The sequence below is a fragment of the Salmo trutta genome, unplaced genomic scaffold (genome assembly GCF_901001165.1).
Source record: "Salmo trutta unplaced genomic scaffold, fSalTru1.1, whole genome shotgun sequence".
NCBI lineage: Eukaryota > Metazoa > Chordata > Actinopteri > Salmoniformes > Salmonidae > Salmo > Salmo trutta.
This window is the reverse complement of record NW_021823114.1, coordinates 6980-26463: the sequence shown is the minus strand read 5'-3', so window position 1 is coordinate 26463 and position 19484 is coordinate 6980. Positions and strand designations below refer to the sequence as shown.

The 19484-nt window shown below is 42.0% G+C and overlaps 1 protein-coding gene and 1 pseudogene across 2 annotated transcripts; one reads left to right on the top strand and one right to left on the bottom strand.

The window, feature by feature from the left end:
• LOC115188986 (anaphase-promoting complex subunit 4-like) overlaps positions 1–8924 on the bottom strand; it is a 17578-nt pseudogene extending 8654 nt beyond the window's left edge.
• LOC115188987 (palladin) lies at positions 3008–19484 on the top strand (the record flags this gene model as incomplete). Of its 2 annotated transcripts, XM_029747797.1 has the most annotated exon segments (4): positions 3010–3152; positions 3313–3370; positions 11195–11456; positions 18399–19484. In XM_029747797.1, a coding segment is annotated over 1 exon segment (1085 nt), but the record flags the coding sequence as incomplete, so codon positions are not given.

The following is a 19484-nucleotide window of genomic DNA, read 5'->3' as shown; positions in this document are numbered from 1 at the left end:
TCTTTTGGTTACTGGCCCAAAACTCTTAAATGCTAGGCTACCTGCAACTCCACCCATGGCTTAGGAAAGGGACGATTTAGCAAGCTAGCTACTGCAGGACATCAACACAAGCAGACGAGAAACACGTTTTTCTGACAATGATGATGGTTTTCTTAGGATGTGATTTGATTGGGGTGAAGTCAAATCCAAACTGGCCAGTTTGGACTGCGTCAGGAAAACAATCAAATGATATGGCGGCAACATGTCATACTCCTTTGTTCCAGACAGCATCAGATACATGAGCTGCACATACTGAGACAGAGGAGCGCTGTTTCCTTCACCCGGTTGATTTCTCTGGTGAGATTCAGCCACTTCCTAATTGATGAAAAATTATGAAAACACAGAGACGAAAGACACATCATTTAAAAAATATATATTGGTCAGATATTTTTGGGGTTAGTCTGGCTTCCCTTAGCATCCGTGAATACACACCACTGATTGCATCTGAAAGTGTTCTTTAGAGATTGCAAGTTGAAGTTAGGGCTTCATCTACGTTCATGCCACCTGGGCCCAGCTGTGGATAGGTACTACAGATGCCTCTCTCCCCTATGTCAGGAATAATGTTACCCGCTCTGAGGAACAAGCCCTTACATCTCCACAATGACACCTCCAAAGTCATCCGTCCAGAGGACAAGGGAGACGATGTTACTGTACAAGACTACACTGTCTATAAGACTGAAGTACTCAGGCAACTGAATGATCAGACATTCTATAAGAGACTCACTATAAACCCCACAAAACAGTTTTTGGCTGTAGTCGTACAGGCTGTCGCCGAAGGCATGCGCAAGTGTAACAACACCAAAAGAGAACAGATCATTGCTGCTCTAGGCTGGTTATATGCAGCCCCTAAAATACTGGTTAATTATCTAAATCCTCAAAGGCACAGGACAAATCTTCTTTGCGATATCAGAGCAGGTTTGGATGAAGATCTTTTTTATTTTTATTTAAAGTCAGTTAAGAACAAATTCTTATTTTCAATGACGGCCTGGGAACAGTGGGTTAACTGCCTTGTTCAGGGGCAGATTTGTACCTTGTCAGCTCGGGAACTTGAACTTGCAACCTTTCTGTTACTAGTCCAACGCTCTAACCACTAGGCTACGCTGCCGCCCCAGCTACAAATGCCCTGATTGTTAAATATGCAACATATGTATTGTGACACTTTTGTTTACCAAAGACCCACAATTAGATATTAGTTCAACTCCTTCCCGCTAATAATAATGACTCCACGCAACATTATTGTCCAAATAGGTGACTCCTGGTTTCTTGAAGTGTTTGAAATAGCCTAATTGGTCTGCGTCAGACTGCGCAGAATAGTAAGGTAGTAATCGTTTATTATTATTAATGCTACTGCTGCATGAGGCTAAAAAAAACTCCCACTGGGCAAAGGCGTAACTTCACTTCCACGTTGGTTCAACATACATTTCATTGAAATGACAAGGAAACACTGTTGATTCAACCACCGTATACCCAGTGGGCTGCCACAGCAAGTTGATCCCTGCTATGCAAGGATTTATTTTGCAACCCATCCACCAAATCCATCCATTATGCATGGTTCTCCCTCTCAAGCGTTCCTTCTCAAAATGCTTTCAAATCAATATTTTTTTGCTTTATCATCAAATTAATGGGTTGTTGTCGTCAGTGCTATTGGAAATCGGATAGCTTCCTTATGTTTCAGTAAACCATTAGCCAACACTTCAAAGATTAAACGTAGTGATTAAATGTATTTTCTTCCTGTTATTGTGAACTGTAGGCTATAACAAGTTAAACCTTTCGATTGAAGGCATATCACAAACCTCTTTCTTTTTTAGAGGCAATTCATGTTTGGCTAATAAAAGGATGTTGTTCATTGCATAAACCAGCCTATTATCTCTGAAGTTCATTCATTTATGGGTGATGGATACTTTAACTGCACATTTAGGCTAATGTTAGAGCTCACATAGGCTACTTCTCTACCAGAGCCCGTGAGATAACTGGTCCTACCGGTAAGTGCGGTCTAAGCGATTCCCTTTTGATATCATGTTACCTCCCTACATTGATTATATTGATGAAAAACCGCTGTTTACCTCATGCGGTACACATTTCATTCTAGCTCACAATCAACGACGGCTATGTACTGTAGTCCCTCCAGCAGTGGCGAAGTGGAGGCCTATGACTGTAGCCTTGTGACACTGTCCTTCTGGACTCTGTGCCGGTCCCTACTTACATGTCACACGGGCGACTTCATCTCAAAGTATTTAAAAATGGTTGGCTTTTCAAATATATTCTATTCTCCTTTCTCTTGTTTTATATTATGACTATATTCTCACTAATATTCCTTTATGTAATTAAGCTTTTACATGTGTATTTTTCTGTCTTTATAATAATACTATTGAATTTGTAGAGCGCATTTCACACGCTCAATGCACATGTGAAGCTTGTTGGTGCTTGCTTCTCTGCGCAAATCATCTGACCGCTGCAGTTTAAAGATTTATTCCCTTTTATTTATGGAAAGAAGCTGATACTTGTTTTTATTATTTACAATTCATTTATTTATGATATTTTAGCTTAATACATTTTTTTCACAGAATAGTGTTTCTATTCCAAGGAAAAAAAAATACATTTTACAGTAGCCTATGTATTGCCTACCCAAAACATCCGTTAATAAATTTGAAGTCCTTAAAAATATAAACTACCTATCATAATGTTAGAAAGTAGAATATAAACTAGATATAGGCTACTGTGGGTGGGGTAGGTTAAATAATTACAACGGAATAGGCCTAATTAAAAGAATACTGATAAAAAAATGCTAGGCAAAGCATGCCTTGTGGCTGAGCTGTTCCAGAACAAAAGTGGAGTGGGAGAGATTTTTTTATCTGCTCGAATTACATCGTGTCCCACTCGCCCACTTACATGCTCTGGGATTCAAAAGCAGCCCTGCATTAGGCTTAATTCATTAGTGTGTGTGTGTGTGTGTGTGTGTGTGTGTGTGTGTGTGTGTGTTAGACTTACTGAGGGTTTCTGTAGGCACAACTCAGTCACCCCCTGCATCATTCTCTTCACAAAGTGTAAGGACTTCTGAGGGTACGAAGGGAAGAGGAGCGGCTCTCTGGATAAACCAATCAATCAGGAAAAATGTCAGTTCAGTAAGGCAATCAGTCACAAAAATAGAGAAATACAATGCCAAACCAAATGTCCTCCATCTAATTACAACATGAAAATAACCACACACTTCTTGCCTAGTTATAGCTGAGATGAAGGCTATATTTCACCTTTCAAGTGTGTTCTCTCCTGCAGAAACTTCAGCCATTGGTTCCCCTTGATGTTGGGCAGAGACTAGATCCTCATCCTTCAGGTACTGCAAAAAAAAAGGACACAAAGTGTGTCAGAGAACACTGATCACAGACAAATTAAAATATACATACAGACAGACGATGCTTGTCCCTTTCTGGTCAAACAGCTCTTTCGTTCTGTCACAGGAGAGGGTGTCATTGGCTAGATTTTTTTTCTCACCCATCTACACACAATACCCCATAATGACAAAGTGAAAGCATGGTTTTATAAATTGTTGCAAATTTATTAAATTAAATACATAAAGTATTCACACCCCTGAGTCAACACTTTGTAGAAGCAACTTTGGCAGAGATTACAGCTGAGTCTTTCTTTAAAAATTCTTCAAGCTCTGTTAAGTTGGTTGTTGGATTTCTTTGCCACATTTTTTGCAGTTTTACCTGAGTGCCTTATTGCAAACAGGATGCATTTTTGGGAATATTTTATTGCTTTCTACTTTTCACTCTGTCCTTTAGGTTAGTATTGTGGTGTAAATACAATGTTGCTGATCCAATGTCAGTGTTCTCCTATCACAGCCATTAAACTTCAACTGTTTTAAAGTCATCATTGGCCTCATGGTGATATCCCTGAGCGGTTTCCTTCCTCTCCGGCAACTGAGTTAGGAAGGACACCTGTATCTTTATAGTGACTGGGTGTATTGATACACCATCCAAATAATAATGAATAACTTCACCATGCTCAAAGGAATATTCAATGTCTGCTATTTTCATTTTTACCCATTTACCCCCTTTGCGAGACATTGGAAAACCTCCCTGGTCTTTGTGGTTGAAATGAACTGCTCGACTGAGGACCCTTACAGATAATTGTATGTGTTGGGTACAGAGATAAGATTCAAAATGAATGTTAAACACTATTATTGCACACAGAGTCCATGCATCTTATTATGTGACTTGTTCAGCAAATTTTAACTCCTGATCTTATTTAGGCTTGCCATAACAAAGGGGCTGAATACTTATTGACTCAAGACATTTCTGTTTATCATTTTTAATGAATTAGTAAAAATGTCTAAAAACATATTTCCACTTTGGCATTATGGGGTATTGTGCATGTAGGCCAGTGACACAAAATCTAAATTTAATAAATGTTTAATTCAGGCTGTAACAACAAAATGTGGAAAAAGTCAAGGGGTGTGAATACTTCCTGAAGGTACTGTATTAAAACACTTGCATGTAATAACCAATTATATTTTTTATATACTAAATGTACCGTCAGTCACTAAAAGGTGCTATATCTCAAGAGGTCTTACCTACATACAGCCATCGGAAAAAAAGCTTTGAAGTTCTTCATGCTCTTGTCAATCACTCTGAGTAAGAGAGACAGTGAGGAATAACATGAGAGATTTAACAAACACCAGGGATGAAGTCAATTCCATTTTAAATTATTTCCATTTTAAATGATTCAAAATGTGTTGTTATGAGGACAAAATACTATTCTAATAGCATATCAATAAGCATGCAAACTCACTGTAGAAGTTTGTTGGCTTTCAAAGTGAATGAACCCACAGCTGTAATGGGATCTATAACAAACATAAATATTCACATAACTTTCATTTGAAATAAAATCCAGCTTAGAAACAAGCTTCAAACAAATGGTCCAGTTATGCAAATGATCAATGAGTGCCAGCCCTGATCTTATCACAGACTAATGCATTGTGCAATTACATCCACTTTAATCTTCTTTTTATCAGAAAATATACCACAGTCAGTTTAAGCAGGATCTAAGCACTGTACCTCCTATAGCTGCGTCGTCCAGGCATAGAGGCTGGAACTTCTGTTTCCATAGAGACATCCCCTACACCTCACTGAGGAGGTGGTACAACAGAGCCTCTGAACCACTGGAGAAAGGAGAGGAAAAGAGAGGGGATGATTGGCATCAGATGCAACTTCTTGACATTTGCATTGTATGGTCCACAAAAGGGCATTATGGGTCAGGATAAGAGAAGAGATAATTATTAATGTCAGCTGAGTTGCAACCTCTGTAGGTGGCTGGTCACCAGCTGCTGAAGGCTGGAGTAAGAGGTTTTTATAGATTGGCCCAGCTTCTTCAGCCACTATGAAACAAACAAATCACATCAGTCTTACAAAGCTACAAAATTACCAACATACTCAAACTTTATTATTCAGCTCACCTTGACGGTCAGCTGATTCATGAGGAGAGAACTGTAGTTCTGGGCTGATTAAAAATAGAGAATTTAGTTAGTCTGCACATAAAAAACTTTAGACATCGCTATATCAGTCTTTTCAATGTCAGATGAGGTTTATGATGTCCTGCAGTGGCACCTACAGGACACTTTGAATCACTACATCTCAAATGTTTAACATATTTTTGCATTAGTGCTCACGGCTCAACTACATGATCTATTACTTATTATAAACCAGGTGGTTTGAGCCCTGAATGCTGACTGGCTGAAAGCCATGGTATATCAGACCGTATACCACGGACATTACAAAAAATTGCTTGTTTAATGTTCTTATTACGTTGCTAACCAGTTTATAATAGCAATAAGGCACCTCGGGGGTTTGTGGTATATGGCCATTATACCACATCTAAGGGCTGTATCCCGGCATTCTGAATTTCGTTGTGCATAAGAACAGCCCTTAGCCGTGGTATATTGGCCATATAAGGCCCGAGCGGATGTGGTATTCCTTAGGTAGAAAGCATGTTCTGTGGAGGACATGGTAGCGTACAAGTCATTGGGCACTTTTCTCACCTTGATCGTCCCCATTAGTAGAAGCTCCAGAAACTCATCCTGGACTTGTGTGCTGGTGTTCATCTCCTAAAAACAGGAATTGGTTCAGATCATGCCTTTTAGGGGTGCTGTCATTATTGGAAAATGGGCTGAGGCAGACTGAACTAACAGTGACAACTGACCTGAACGAACTTAGTGAGCCGAAGGTCCATCTGCATGAGGATATCCTCCCAAGTCTCACACATACTGGTGAGAGAGAGAAAGACCAATGGCCAGACTAGTCTGATGAATACCCTCATATCTCTATGGAAATATGAACTATGAGGAGACATCTTGCCATATTAGTTACATAAGGAGGGCACTGACCTGCAGCAGAGTGGAGATGTGGGTGAACTTGTGTGCCATCCTGGTGACCTCAGGGAGCCAGCGGGACAGCAGCCCTGTGTCGAGCTGGAGGACACAACAAGCATACATAGTGAAAGAGCTCAAATAAGATAAGAATATATACTGAACAAAAATATAAACGCAACATGCAACAATTTCAAAGATTTCACTGAGTTACAGTTCATATAAGGAAATCAGTCAATTGACATTAATTCATTAGACCTTGATCTATGGATTTCACACGACTGGGCATAGGCCCACCCACTGGGGAGCCAGGCCCAGCCAATCAGAATACGTTTTTCCCCACAAAAGAGCTTTATTACAGACAGAAATACTCCTCATGTCCGGATGGCTGGTCTCAGACGATCCCGCACATGAAGAAGCCGGATGTGGATATCCTAGGCTGGCATGGTTACACGTGGTCTGCGGTTGTGAGGCCGGTTGGACGTACTGCCAAATTCTCTAAAACAACAGTGGAGGTGACTTATGATAGAGAAATTAACATTAAATTATCTCCCAACAGCTATGGTAGACATTCCTGCAGTCAGCATGCTAATTGCACGCTCCCTCAAAACTTGAGACATCTGTGGCATTGTGTTCTGTGACAAAACTGCACATTTAAAGTGGCCTTTTATTGTCCCCAGCACAAGGTGCACCTGTGTATTGACCATGCTGTTTAATCAGGTTCTTGATATGCCACACATGTCAGGTGGATGGATTATCTTTGCAAAGGAGAAATGCTCACTAACAGGGATGTAAACAAGTTTCTGCACAGCTTTTTATGCATATGGAAAATTTCTGGGATCTTTTATTTCAGCTAACGAAACATGGGACCAACACTTTACATATTGCGGTTATATTTTTGTTCAGTATAGAAGATGACAGTCATGATGGGTCAGAAATATACTACATTTCACTTAAATGTGGGCATAACTGATTACCTGGATGTAGCAGATCTCCGGGTCGTTGTCAGCTGACCTGATTTCTGTGATGATAAACAGGGACTTCAGGTCACCGGACAGACACAGGATATGACACATCCCATGGACTTGATGATGAGAATCTTGTTAGTTACATAACTATCTAAGGGGTTTCTTAGTGTAGCATAGTTGTGTAGTCACTGCAGAGAGTGGGTGGGTGAACCAGTGCATAAGTGTGCGAGTACAATATTACCCCTGGTAAAGTGGCAATCTTATATATCCCATAGGCATACAGCTCCACAAAGCCAGAACCTCCACCAAGAACCAGGATGTTTAGTCTGCAGACACTTGACGGATGTGTGAGGATGTGTACATGAGATTGTGTGTTAACTGAATCTTCCATAATAAAGCATGTGAAACTTGCATCACTCACTTCCCTTCTCCCATAAGGTTCAGGATCTCGTCTGACTTCTCCTCACTACAAGACGGAGGGTTGGTTATGAGAAAACGTATCCTAGTGCAGACAGGTTGTCTAAAATATAATTTAAATGAATTGCTGTCGCTGAAGATACATAAACATACCGGAATATCTTTGATATAGTACTGTAGCTAAGAACAAACAAAACATGTCTTCAGTAGGGGGCAGATGCAGCAAAACAAGCTAAATGCTGTAAAGTATGTGTTAACACAAGAACCAAGAGATCTCCAAAATATATTTTACTTGAATAAATGACAAACGATTGATTCGTCAGTGACATTATAAAGACATGTTTACCTCTTGGGAAGAGTTGGCAACTTGGGAAGAAAAAGGTTGGACTCGTCTTCAGAGGTGTAGAATGAGTTGAGGACACTGAAAGACACAACGTTTATATTTCACTACACAGTTCAGACACACTCAAAAGTATCTAGTGTAACCACTCCTCCCACCCTGTAGACCTGCTCTCCTCCAGCACCTCCATCCAGTGCATGCAGGGCACAGGCTTCTCCACTGGGAACAGGGGAAGGATCTCTGCCTTCTCTGCATCACACAGCACCACCAGCTTAAGTGTCCCCGAGGCTAAAGGCCAGGACTGAACACAAAACAGAGGACGCACATTAGATAAGCAGTGAACAAATGCAGAGGCTGACACACTGTGCTGTAGTAAATGTGTTGTGTTGAGTGTGTGAAGGTTTGTTGTTGTAACAGTGGTAATGTAACATAACATATGCTTCCAATGTGATAAGTAACTTGAGACATTCAGGTCTATCTCTTGCCATCAGGTCTCCAAACAAGCGCCGCGATCTCCTTTCCCGTATTCTCATTGGGTGGCAAACTCCAAACACGCTGGAAATGTGCAAGGCGATGCAGTAGCAGCTACAACACAAACATAGATTGACACGCAGATGACTCCCATAATAAACTGATGTGATCTGGTATTGATCTGGGTATGAAAGTGTGGGTGTGTTTCTCTCCTTACCTAGCCAGCAGTGTTTGCGAGGGCAATGAGATCTCTCTTTGGAAACTATGCCATACACAGAACTGGATTTGGGAGCTGCTTCTCCCCCACTTGATGAAAGGCAGGCATTATTGTGTACTGAAAATAGAATACAGCAGCATTAACAAGATCATGCCAGGGGGCACAGTTTTGCTGCACTTTTTATTAAAGAAATAGTTAGCGAAATGTGTCAATGACAAGTGTCTAAGAGTTTGTAAATAATCTCTAATAGCCCAGACTAGAGGCTGGCAGTGACACCTATCCTATAATCTGGTCCCCAGGTTAATTGCGTCAGGGGAACGAGATCAAAGATGATCTACTATAATAATGAGAGGATGTGCCTCTACCTCTCTGACGAGAGTAGCCCGATGAGATTGAGACAGGTACAGAACAAAAACACAACAGTAGAAGACACCTTTATCACTGTTAGCCTAGATTGCCAACGCGTGCAAGCTATGCTAGCCAGTGACAAGAAGCAACATTGTAATAATTATTAAAATATTAGCTAGCTAGTTGATGTTTAATTGATCAACAATTGTCTTGTAAAGTTGACTTGTCAATAGCCAGCTTGCTAAATTAAGTCAACTCGCTAACAACAACTGTGAGGGGAAAGAAATAGCCAGTGTATGGCATTTTACTGTGCTGGGATGTCTGAGGACCAACTATGTTACTTTCAAAATAGCTACTAACGATAACAGTTTATAGCTAGCTAGCTCATTATTCGCACTTCGTTGCTGACAGCGCCGTGACATAAGTCTTGACCAATTGTCTTCAAGTCTGAGTAGCCAATGAAATACAAGCAATGGGGAAATTGAAAGGACAAACTAAACTAGTGTGCTGCTGAAAAAAAGATCGCTTCTTCGTTTGGCTGCTACTATCTAACTGCTGTTTGGGGATAGCTAGCTAGATATTATTGTCAATGCGTGTAGATTTAATAAAATTTAAAAATTGACCAGTAAAAAATGAAATTAGATGACCAAATACAATATCTCATTACTGGCTGGGCATTCGTGTAGTTGGATGATGGCCCCTTTGGATGATTGGGACACAGACCCACCTAGAGTTTAAATGGTTATCATCAATGTGAGAGCTAAAAAAATGAAATACTTCAGAAAAGTTGAAGTGGTAAATGACCATAAGTGTTAACTGACATTTCGGTCTGTAAACAGTTCTCTAGTCTAGTTGAAAGGACGCTCAGATTGGAAAAGCTCCAGTTCTATTCTTGCCAGACCATGAGCGAGGCTATTCGAAGACACCACCAATTAATGCAGTTATTTTTAAATTATACCCTCAACAAGGTACACTTAAGCTATTTCAATATAGAAGATGGATGGTGTAAGTCCATGGGGCTTTGAAAAGATGAGTGGGGTGTGTGTTCTGGCGCAGTGAATGAAGGGCTGGTGCTGTGGGACAGTTGATGGAGAAGTGGTGTTGGTGTCAGTGGTTTGCCAGTGTGTGTGTGAGGGGGATTTCTGGTTTGATAGAGCTGTCCCAATGGACATTCCTCCCTGCCCTGTAACTAGCACTTAACTCTAATCAGTAGTTGGAGAACCGGAATAGCTCTGTGCTGTTAGGACCAACCGTCTGCCATAACGGCCCACAGATTAACCAAGTGAGGCTGCAGAGCCAGAACGTGTCTGTGCCCTTCCAACCCAACCTTAGTTTCGCCGAGCAAATTTGGCTCAAGCTGAAAACTGTCGCTACCTGTCACTCAGGGTATAAGGCAGAGGCATCAGTGAGAGACAGCCTGCAGAGAGAGGACAGAGAGTATTTCAAGGCTAATGGAGAGGATGTGGGCTCAGGAGAAAGCATTGCTTGGACCATAAGTTACCCTGGCCCCCAACCTCCATTGTGCAGAAAACGCTCATACACTGAAGAGTCTATACTAATAACAGCTTCTTCAGAGGCTCAGTGGCAGGTCACAGGTCAATGAGTCAACTCCACTGGCCACAGAGGAGGCAGAGTTACAGCGGAGAGAAAAGGGAGATGTCAAGCTCTGATTCAAGATTAGCATCATCTCCTAACCCTAACCCATACTGTGACTGACAAAGCCTGGCCTTCCTCCTCCCCCATATTTATGGTACAGACAGATGCATACTGTGCAGGTAGCAGAGTACATTCATCTTTCATGACCACCAGCTTTGTAGGTTTGATAGAGCAACATGTTGAGGTACAAAGTGAAAAGACTCCCAGTTCCATGTGTTAGAGAGTGTGTATGTGTGAGTATTTCATTCTGTGTGTAAAGTACTGTATATATTGTAATAAGTGGAAAGTATTACTCCCCTGCGGTTTCCTCATATACCCCACCCCCCTCCCCCCTCGCTCTTTCTAAGTATTTCTCTCTCTCTTCTCTCTCTCAGCAGCATTCTGGCTGTGAAACCTGAGCCCGATGCCAAATATAACCTGACACAGTGAGCGGTCAAACGCTGGGACAGATGGGACAGCACTCTGGAGGCACCGCTCAAGTGGCCCTAGACCTGCTCACAGTGCTCCTACTCACTGCCCGACCGAAAAAGCTACTTTGCTGGAAAGAGACGCTTCTGACTTTCTCACACACAGATAATCTTAAGAGAGAACTGGAAACACTAGACTGGTACAATACCTTTGGAGAAAAACTTGAAGGTGAGGCTGTTATTTACCATTTATTGTCGACAATATTAGTAGAATGTCCTGGAGATGATGTTTCCTTCATTTAATCAGCACCACGAGATCCTTCGAACTTCCCACTGGTCACAGACGTCAATTCAACATCTATTCCACATTGGTTAAAGGTAATTTCATTGACATGACGTGGAAACAACATTGATTTAACCAGTATGTGCCCAGTGGGTTGTGATATTAGAAAGACGCTTAGAGAAATCTCTAGATACGTATTTACTGTTAGTGTATGTGGGGATATTCACTTTGCGTTTGAGATCCAGTTAGTGTCAGAACTGCAAGGAAAATGTGGTTATTTTCACTCAATATTACCATTACATCAAAGTACGTTACAAAGTCAGTAATAAGTAAGTAGTTATTGAACAGTGATAGCCTAATTGACGTACTCTGTTCTATTCTGTCATTGACAGCATTTACAATGACCATTGACAGTGGCCATTGACTTTTTGTCAATCAGTTTAAAATATAAAAAAATATTCCCCATTCATAATGAATCAATGTTGTATAGATTACTTATTTTCCACATGGAAAATAACAGGCTCTGAAGAGAATACTGTCCCTTGTGTGCCTGACTGTGAATACATATGTGTGTATGTATCTGTGTGTCCTGTGTGAGCTCCTGTATGTGCTATACTGTAGTGTGTGTGTTTAAAGGGGCCGTTTTTTAGGGTGGAATTGTACTGCTGCTGTGAAACTTAGCCCAAGGGGAATAAAAACAACAACAGCTGGTCTCCTGGACGCCATGGCAGGCAGAATGTCACACTTGTATATACCACACTGACACACAAACACACTCACTTTTATACAGACGAGCCTATTGCATACAAGTCTGTACAGTACCGTCATCTACAATATAGTCACGGAGCTCACATGTAGATGTAGCCTACTGTACATAACACACAGAGCTGTGCTTGAGATATTGATCACTGTCTGCGAAGAGTTTCATAAATGTCTGGTATGACCAAAACAAACCCTTTTCCTCTGTGAAGGTGCATCTCTCTCTCTCTCTTTCACTCTCTCTTTCACGCTCTTTCACTCTCTCTCTTTCACTCTCGCTCTCTTTCACTCTCTCTCTCTCTCTTTCATTCTCTCTCTCTCTCTTTCATTCTCTCTCTCTTTCATTCTCTCTCTCTCTCTCTTTCATTCTCTCTCTCTCTCTCTCTCTCTCTCTTTCACTCTCTCTCCCTCTCTCTCTCCCTCTCTCTCTCTCTCTCTCTCTCTCTCTCTTTCACTCTCTCTCCCTCTCTCCTCTCTCTCTCTCTCTCCTCTCTCTCTGCCCTCTGATCTCATCTCTCTCTCTCCCGCCCTCGTCTCTGCCCTCTCTCTCCTCTCTCTCTCCCTCTCTATCTCTCCCTCTTCCATCCTCCTCCCTCTCCTCTTCCTTCACCTCTCTCTCTCTCTCTCTCTCTCTCTCTCTGCTCCTCTCTCTCTCTCTCTCTCTCTCTCTCTCTCTCTCCCTCTCTCTCTCTCTCTCTCTCTCTCTCAGTGAGTTCTACATACAGTGCCTTCGGGAAGTATTCAGACTCCTTGACGTTTTCCATATTTTGTTACGCTACAACCAGGGTTGGGTAGGTTACTTTCTAAATGTAATCCGTTAGTTACTAGTTACCTGTCCAAAATTGTAATCAGTAACGTAACTTTTGGATTACCCAAACTCAGTAACGTAATCTGATTACTTTCAGTTACTTTTAGATAACTTTCCCCTTAAGAGGCATTAGAAGAAGACAAAAATGTATGTTACCAATTGAACAACATGTATTGCAGGATAAATCAATGTTAAAGTTTACATATCTGGCCATATATGGATGTAACATATGACTTTACGGTTCGGTTATGTAGGCTTCTTCTATCACTTTCTACTATATATAATAATATGATTCAATTATATCTTTACATTAAAAACCAAAGTCTACCAGAATTCCAGTCATTCCAATAAATGTTATACCCCTTCATCTTCAAGAATAGGACATGGAAATATGGAAGTGTAGATTATCCAAATTGTTTACCTGAGCATGACCTCAAAACTAAGGACTTATTAGCCAGCCCTACTCTGTTGTTTATGATTTTGTTGTCATGGAGGCCTGGAGAAATGTAACCACTCTCAGATGAATAGACAGAGCTATGGATGCAAGGACTGACCATCCATGATATCAAAATTATTGTTTTAACCATGTTATGAGGATATACAGTGTTTGTTTACATTTACAATGTTTACAAACATTGGGGAAAAACAAGCTTATATTTTGGGTTCTCATGGAGTGTGACAGTTGAACTAAGCTCATGAGGGATTTATAAGTTATATTCCTCAAGAATCAATGGACTTACAGTACCAGTCAAAAGTTTGGACACACCTACTCATTGAAGGGTTTTTCTTTATTTTTACTATTTTCTACATTGTAGAATAATAGTGAAGGCATCAAAACTATGAAATAACACATATATATATTTTATATTTGATGTTCCTCAAAGTAGCCACCCTTTGCCTTGATGACAGCTTTGCACACTCTTGATATTCTCTCAATCAGCTATGAGGTAGTAACCTGGAATGCATTTCAATTAACAGGTGTGCCTTGTTAAAAGTTGTGACAAGGTAGTGGTGGTATATAGAAGATAAGCCTATTTGGTAAAAGTCCATATTATGGCAAGAACAGCTCAAATAAGCAAAGAGAAACGACAGTCCATCGTTACTTTAAGACATGAAGGTCAGTCAATCCGGAAAACATCAAGAACTTTGAAAGTTTCTTCAAGTGCAGTCGCAAAAACCATCAAGAGCTATGATGAAACTGGCTCTCATGAGGACCACCAAAGGAAAGGAAGACCCAGAGTTACCTCTGCTGCAGAGGATAAGTTAGAGTTACCAGCCTCAGAAATTGCAGCCCAAATAAATGCTTCACAGAGTTCAAGTAACAGACACATCTCAACATCAACTGTTCAGAGGAGACTGCGTGAATCAGGCCTTCATGATCGAATTGCTGCAAAGAAACCACTACTAAAGGACACCAATAAGAGGAAGAGACATTCTTGGGCCAAGAAACACGAGCAATGGACATTAGACCGGTGGAAATCAGTCCTTTGGTCTGATGAGTCCAAATTTGAGATTTTTGGTTCCAACCGCCATGTCTATGTGAGACGCAGAGTAGGTGAACGGATGATCTCCGCATGTGTGGTTCCCACCGGGAAGCATGCAAGAGGAGGAGGTGTGATTGTCTGGGGGTGCTTTGCTGGTGACACTGTCTGTGATTTATTTTGAATTCAAGGCACACTTAGCGCCATCTCATCTGGTTTGCGCTTAGTGGGACTATCATTTGTTTTTCAACAGGACAATGACCCAACACACCTCCAGGCTGTGTAAGGGCTATTTAACCAACAAGGAAAGTGATGGAGTGCTGCATCAGATGACCTGGCCTCCACAATCACCCAACCTCAACCTAATTGCGATGATTTGGGATGAGTTAGACCGCAGAGTAAAGGAAAAGCAGCCAACAAGTGCTCAGCATATGTGGGAACTCCTTCAAGACTGTTGGAAAAGCATTCCAGGTGAAGCTGGTTGAGAGAATGCCAAGAGTGTGCAAAGCTTTCATCAAGGCAAAGGGTGGCTACTTTGAATAATATCAAATATCAAATGTATTTAGATTTTTTGAACACTTTTTTTGTCAACTACATGGTTCCATATGTGTTATTTCATAGTTTTGATGTATTCACTATTATTCTAATGTAGAAAATAGTAAAAATAAAGAAAAACCCTTGAATGAGTAGGTGTGTCCAAACTTCTGAATGGTACAGATACAGTAGTTATGGTCTTGTGAAGGCTGGCTGAATTCTGGCAAAGAGTATGTTATTTTATCTCATTATGTCTACAGATTCTCCTTTCTCTCTGTTTTTGTTTGCTTGGACATGTTGATACTGAAGACTGCTATCAGAAGAAACTCTGTAACCGATCATTGATAGCACTCAGGCTAAGAAGTGCGTTGCCAGTAATTGGAAGGTTAGTTATCCTCCCACAATGTCACAATGGATGTCAGAAATGTCAAGTTAAGTATCACTAGATTTGATTTATTTAAAGATTAAAGGTATACTGGGAAACTTTCATAAGGTCTGGATGCCTTATATGGAATACAGTATGACAAAAGGAGTCTGTATTGAAAACATGCTCATTCCTGGCCTTGGGGGTCTGCTGTCCTGTGGGTTGTCACTCTGGCCTTGGCCTAACACACCTGAAACCAATAATGAATATTTCACTAAGATCCTAAAGCTGAGTTGGGTTGGGGTGCTGCAGGGCAGTGAACCCCCAGGGGAAGGATGGGACAACCCAGCTATATTGTGTGCGAGTAAAAAGTGCTCTACGGTACTATTAGGCCAAATGAGATTACTTATATGGAGGATGTGCTGTTTATGTGTGTTCATTTAAATGTAGGTGTTTCCAAACCTTTCCCTGGGGATGTTTTTTTTTAAAAGGTGGGAAGGAAATTGTGTTGGGGAGAGAGTTGACTTATTGACTAGAATGGTAGGAGTCGGGCTTGCAGGTGGCTCGGGATGGCTGCAATTTGATATAGAGGATGTCTTAATAAAGACAATCAAAAATTAAGTCTTTGTACTTCATTTTTTAGAGAGTTGTTCATTATTGGTTAAAGGTGCAACACAATATCGATTATGGAATTACCCTTGATCTAGTTCAGTCTTATCAATCACTTAAACATATTTAAAAGGAGATGATCATGGACTTCAGGAAACAGCAGAGGGAGCACCCCCCTATCCACATCTACAGGACCACATTGGAGAAAGTGGAAAGCTTCAATTTCCTCGGCGTACACATCGCTGACATGACAACTGAAATGGTCTACCTAAACAGACAGTGTGGTGAAGAAGGTGCAGTGTGGTGAAGAAGGCGCAACAGTGCCTCTTCAACCCTCATGAACTTCTACAGATGTACAATTGAGAGCGTCCTGTCGGGCTGTATCACCGCCTGGTATGGCAACTGCACCTCCCGCAACCGCAGGGCTTTCCAGAGGGTGGTGCGGTCTGCCCAATGCATCACCGGTGGCAAACTACCTTCCCCCCAGGACACCTACAGCACCCGATGTCACAGGAAGGCCAAAAAGATCATCAAGGACAACAACCACCCAAGCCACTGTCTGTTCACCCCGCTATCATCCAGAAGGTGAGGTCAGTACAGGTGCATCAAAGCTGGGGCCGAGAGACTGAAAAACAGCTTCTATCTCAAGGCCATCAGACTGTTAAACAGCCATCACTAGCATATTAGAGCCTGCTGCCTATATACATAGACTTGAAATCACTGGCCACTTTAATAATGGAACACTAGTCACTTTAATAATGTTTACATATTTTTCATTACTCATCTCATATGTATATACTGTATTCTATTCTATTCTGCTGTCTATGCCTCTCTGACATTGCTCGTCCATATATTTATATATTCTTAATTCTATTTCTTTACTTAGATTTGTGTGTATTGTTGTGAAATTGTTAGATATTACTGCACTGTTGGAGCTAGAAACACAAGCATTTTGCTACACCCGCAATAACATCTGCTAAACATGTGTATGTGACCAATAAAAATGTGATTTGATTTGAGTAATGATCTCTTACCTAGCTTGCTGACTATGGGCATTTTTGTTTACCTTTGTTCTTCTAAATAGAGACGGCTACAAGGGCCATGGGTCATATTAAATAGTGTGGAAATGCAGGAAATTAGCTTTAGATCCCCCCCAAAAAAATCAGATGGAGGACCCCCAGACCCCCCCCGCAAGGTTATGTCTACCGACTTCTAAAACCAAAATTGGATTCACCCTCTTTCTAAGTTTCTAACTGAGATTTTCATCTCTGTCATATAGCCTACTGCTCGAATCAGATGCACTGTTTTGGTGTTTTCCCTTTTTCCCTCGAATTGCATTTTGGCAAATGTTTGAAAATTATGTTTTCTTGGCTGCTTCTTTACAGGAGTTGCATGTTTTGTTAAGATGAATTACCATAATCTAATTGTGATTTCTGTCATTCTGAGCACCATGTGGACATACTAATTAATGGGTTACAATGCATAAATAGTGCTGAGGGGTCTGAATACAGGAGAGTGACCTAAAACACACCTCCAGGCTGTGTAAGGGCTATTTAACCAAGAAGGAGAGTGATGGAGTGCTGCATCAGATGACCTGGCCTCCACAATCGCACAACCTCAACCCAATTGAGATGGTTTGGAATGAGTTGATCCACAGAGTGAAGGAAAAGCAGCCAACAAGTGCTCAGCATATGTGGGAACTCCTTCAAGACTGTTGGAAAAACATTCCTCATGAAACTGGTTGAGACAATGCAAAGCTGCCATGAAGGCAAAGGGTGGCTACTTTGAAGAATCTAAAATATGAACTATATTTTGATTTGTTTAACACTTTTTTGGTTACAGCATTATTCCATATGTGTTATTTCATAGTTTTGATGTCTTCACTATTATTTTAGAAAATGTAGAAAATAGTAAAAATAAAGAAAATCCCTTGAAAGATTAGGTGTGTCCAAACTTTGGACTGGTACTGTATATGTTAACTTTCGTAACTCTATGCTTGCAATGAATTGTTGCAGAGAGACAGAAAAGAATAAGGAAGTGAGAGGAGAGTCAGGGAAATATACAGTTAGGGTGAGAATAGAGGGAGGGATGGTGACAAATGCCAGTCAAGTCCACTTTGACCTCCGGAAAGCCCTTTGTAAATACCCACCAGCTGTCCCGAAAGAATGCTAGCCTGAGTCATCACAACTGAGCAACTGTTGGTTTGTGAGGGAGTGTGGGTTCATTTTATTTACTTATTATTATGTACTGTGGATGTGTGTATTGCTTACCATTAGTGTCTTTCTGTATCTACAGTGTTAACTGAATGTCATGTTTGTGTGTGTGTGTTACAGGATGCAGGACGGGAGCTGGAACCAGTCCCTCCCCCCCTCTCTGCTTATGAAGGATGGGCGTGGGGTTCCAGAAGGAGACGGGGGCGTGTTCTCGGAGGCTTCGTCTGATGGGGATCTGTACCTGGACTCTATGGCGGAGCTGGATGCTGGTGACGGGGACTTTCCAGACCTTACTGCCTTTCTCAGCCAAGACGAGATCAACCGCAGTCTGGACCTGGCCTGGGAGGCCTTCAGTGACGCAGAAGACTGGGTGGACCCTGTCTCCCCTATTCCCAAAACCCAGGAGCCGGCTCTCCACTACCACCCCTCCCTTGCCCCCTTCAACACCACAGAATACCTGACCAAAAGTCCCTGCTTCCCCCATCAGACAAAAGTCTCACCCATGGATGACAGCCACTCAGTCAAAGTCACCTCCAGCCAGAGTGTCCACCTCAGCAGGCCCATACAGGCCACCTTCGAAGCCACGGCCTCGCCTGAGAAGTTTGTCTGCCACAAGAACATCACCCCAGTCTATAAACAGGACAAGCCTCGGCTGGTCCATGAAGGCTTGGAGCTGAATGAACGGGCTGCCTCAGCCACGGAGTTCTGCAGCCGTGCCGCCACCTTCATCGAGGAGCTGTCCTCCATCTTTAAAGGCTCCACTCGGCTGGAGCAACAGGGGGAGGAAGACTCCTCCTCTCCCGACAGCGGGTACCTGTCTCCAAAGAGCCACCGGCTGGCCCCCCGGGGCTTTGCCTCTGTCCCTCCACAGCCTTTCATCCAACAGGTGGCGGCGCAACAGGGCCAGCCAGGCCTGGGTACCCAGCCAGCAAGCATGATGGGCGTAACGGGTGTGACGGGTGTCCCTCCACTGAGTGTGACCGGGGTGCCAGTTGTCTCTGGTCTAATGAGTGTGAATGAGTTGATGGGAGAGCAGCAGCACAGTGGAGCCCAGTTGATGGGGGAGCAGCACAGTGGAGCTCAGTGTGTAGATGGAGACCTGTCGCTGCCACACTTCACCCAAAAGCTGAAGAGTCAGGAGGTGGCAGAGGGACACCCCATCAGACTGGAGTGCAGGGTGGCAGGAAACCCTCAGCCACTGGTCAG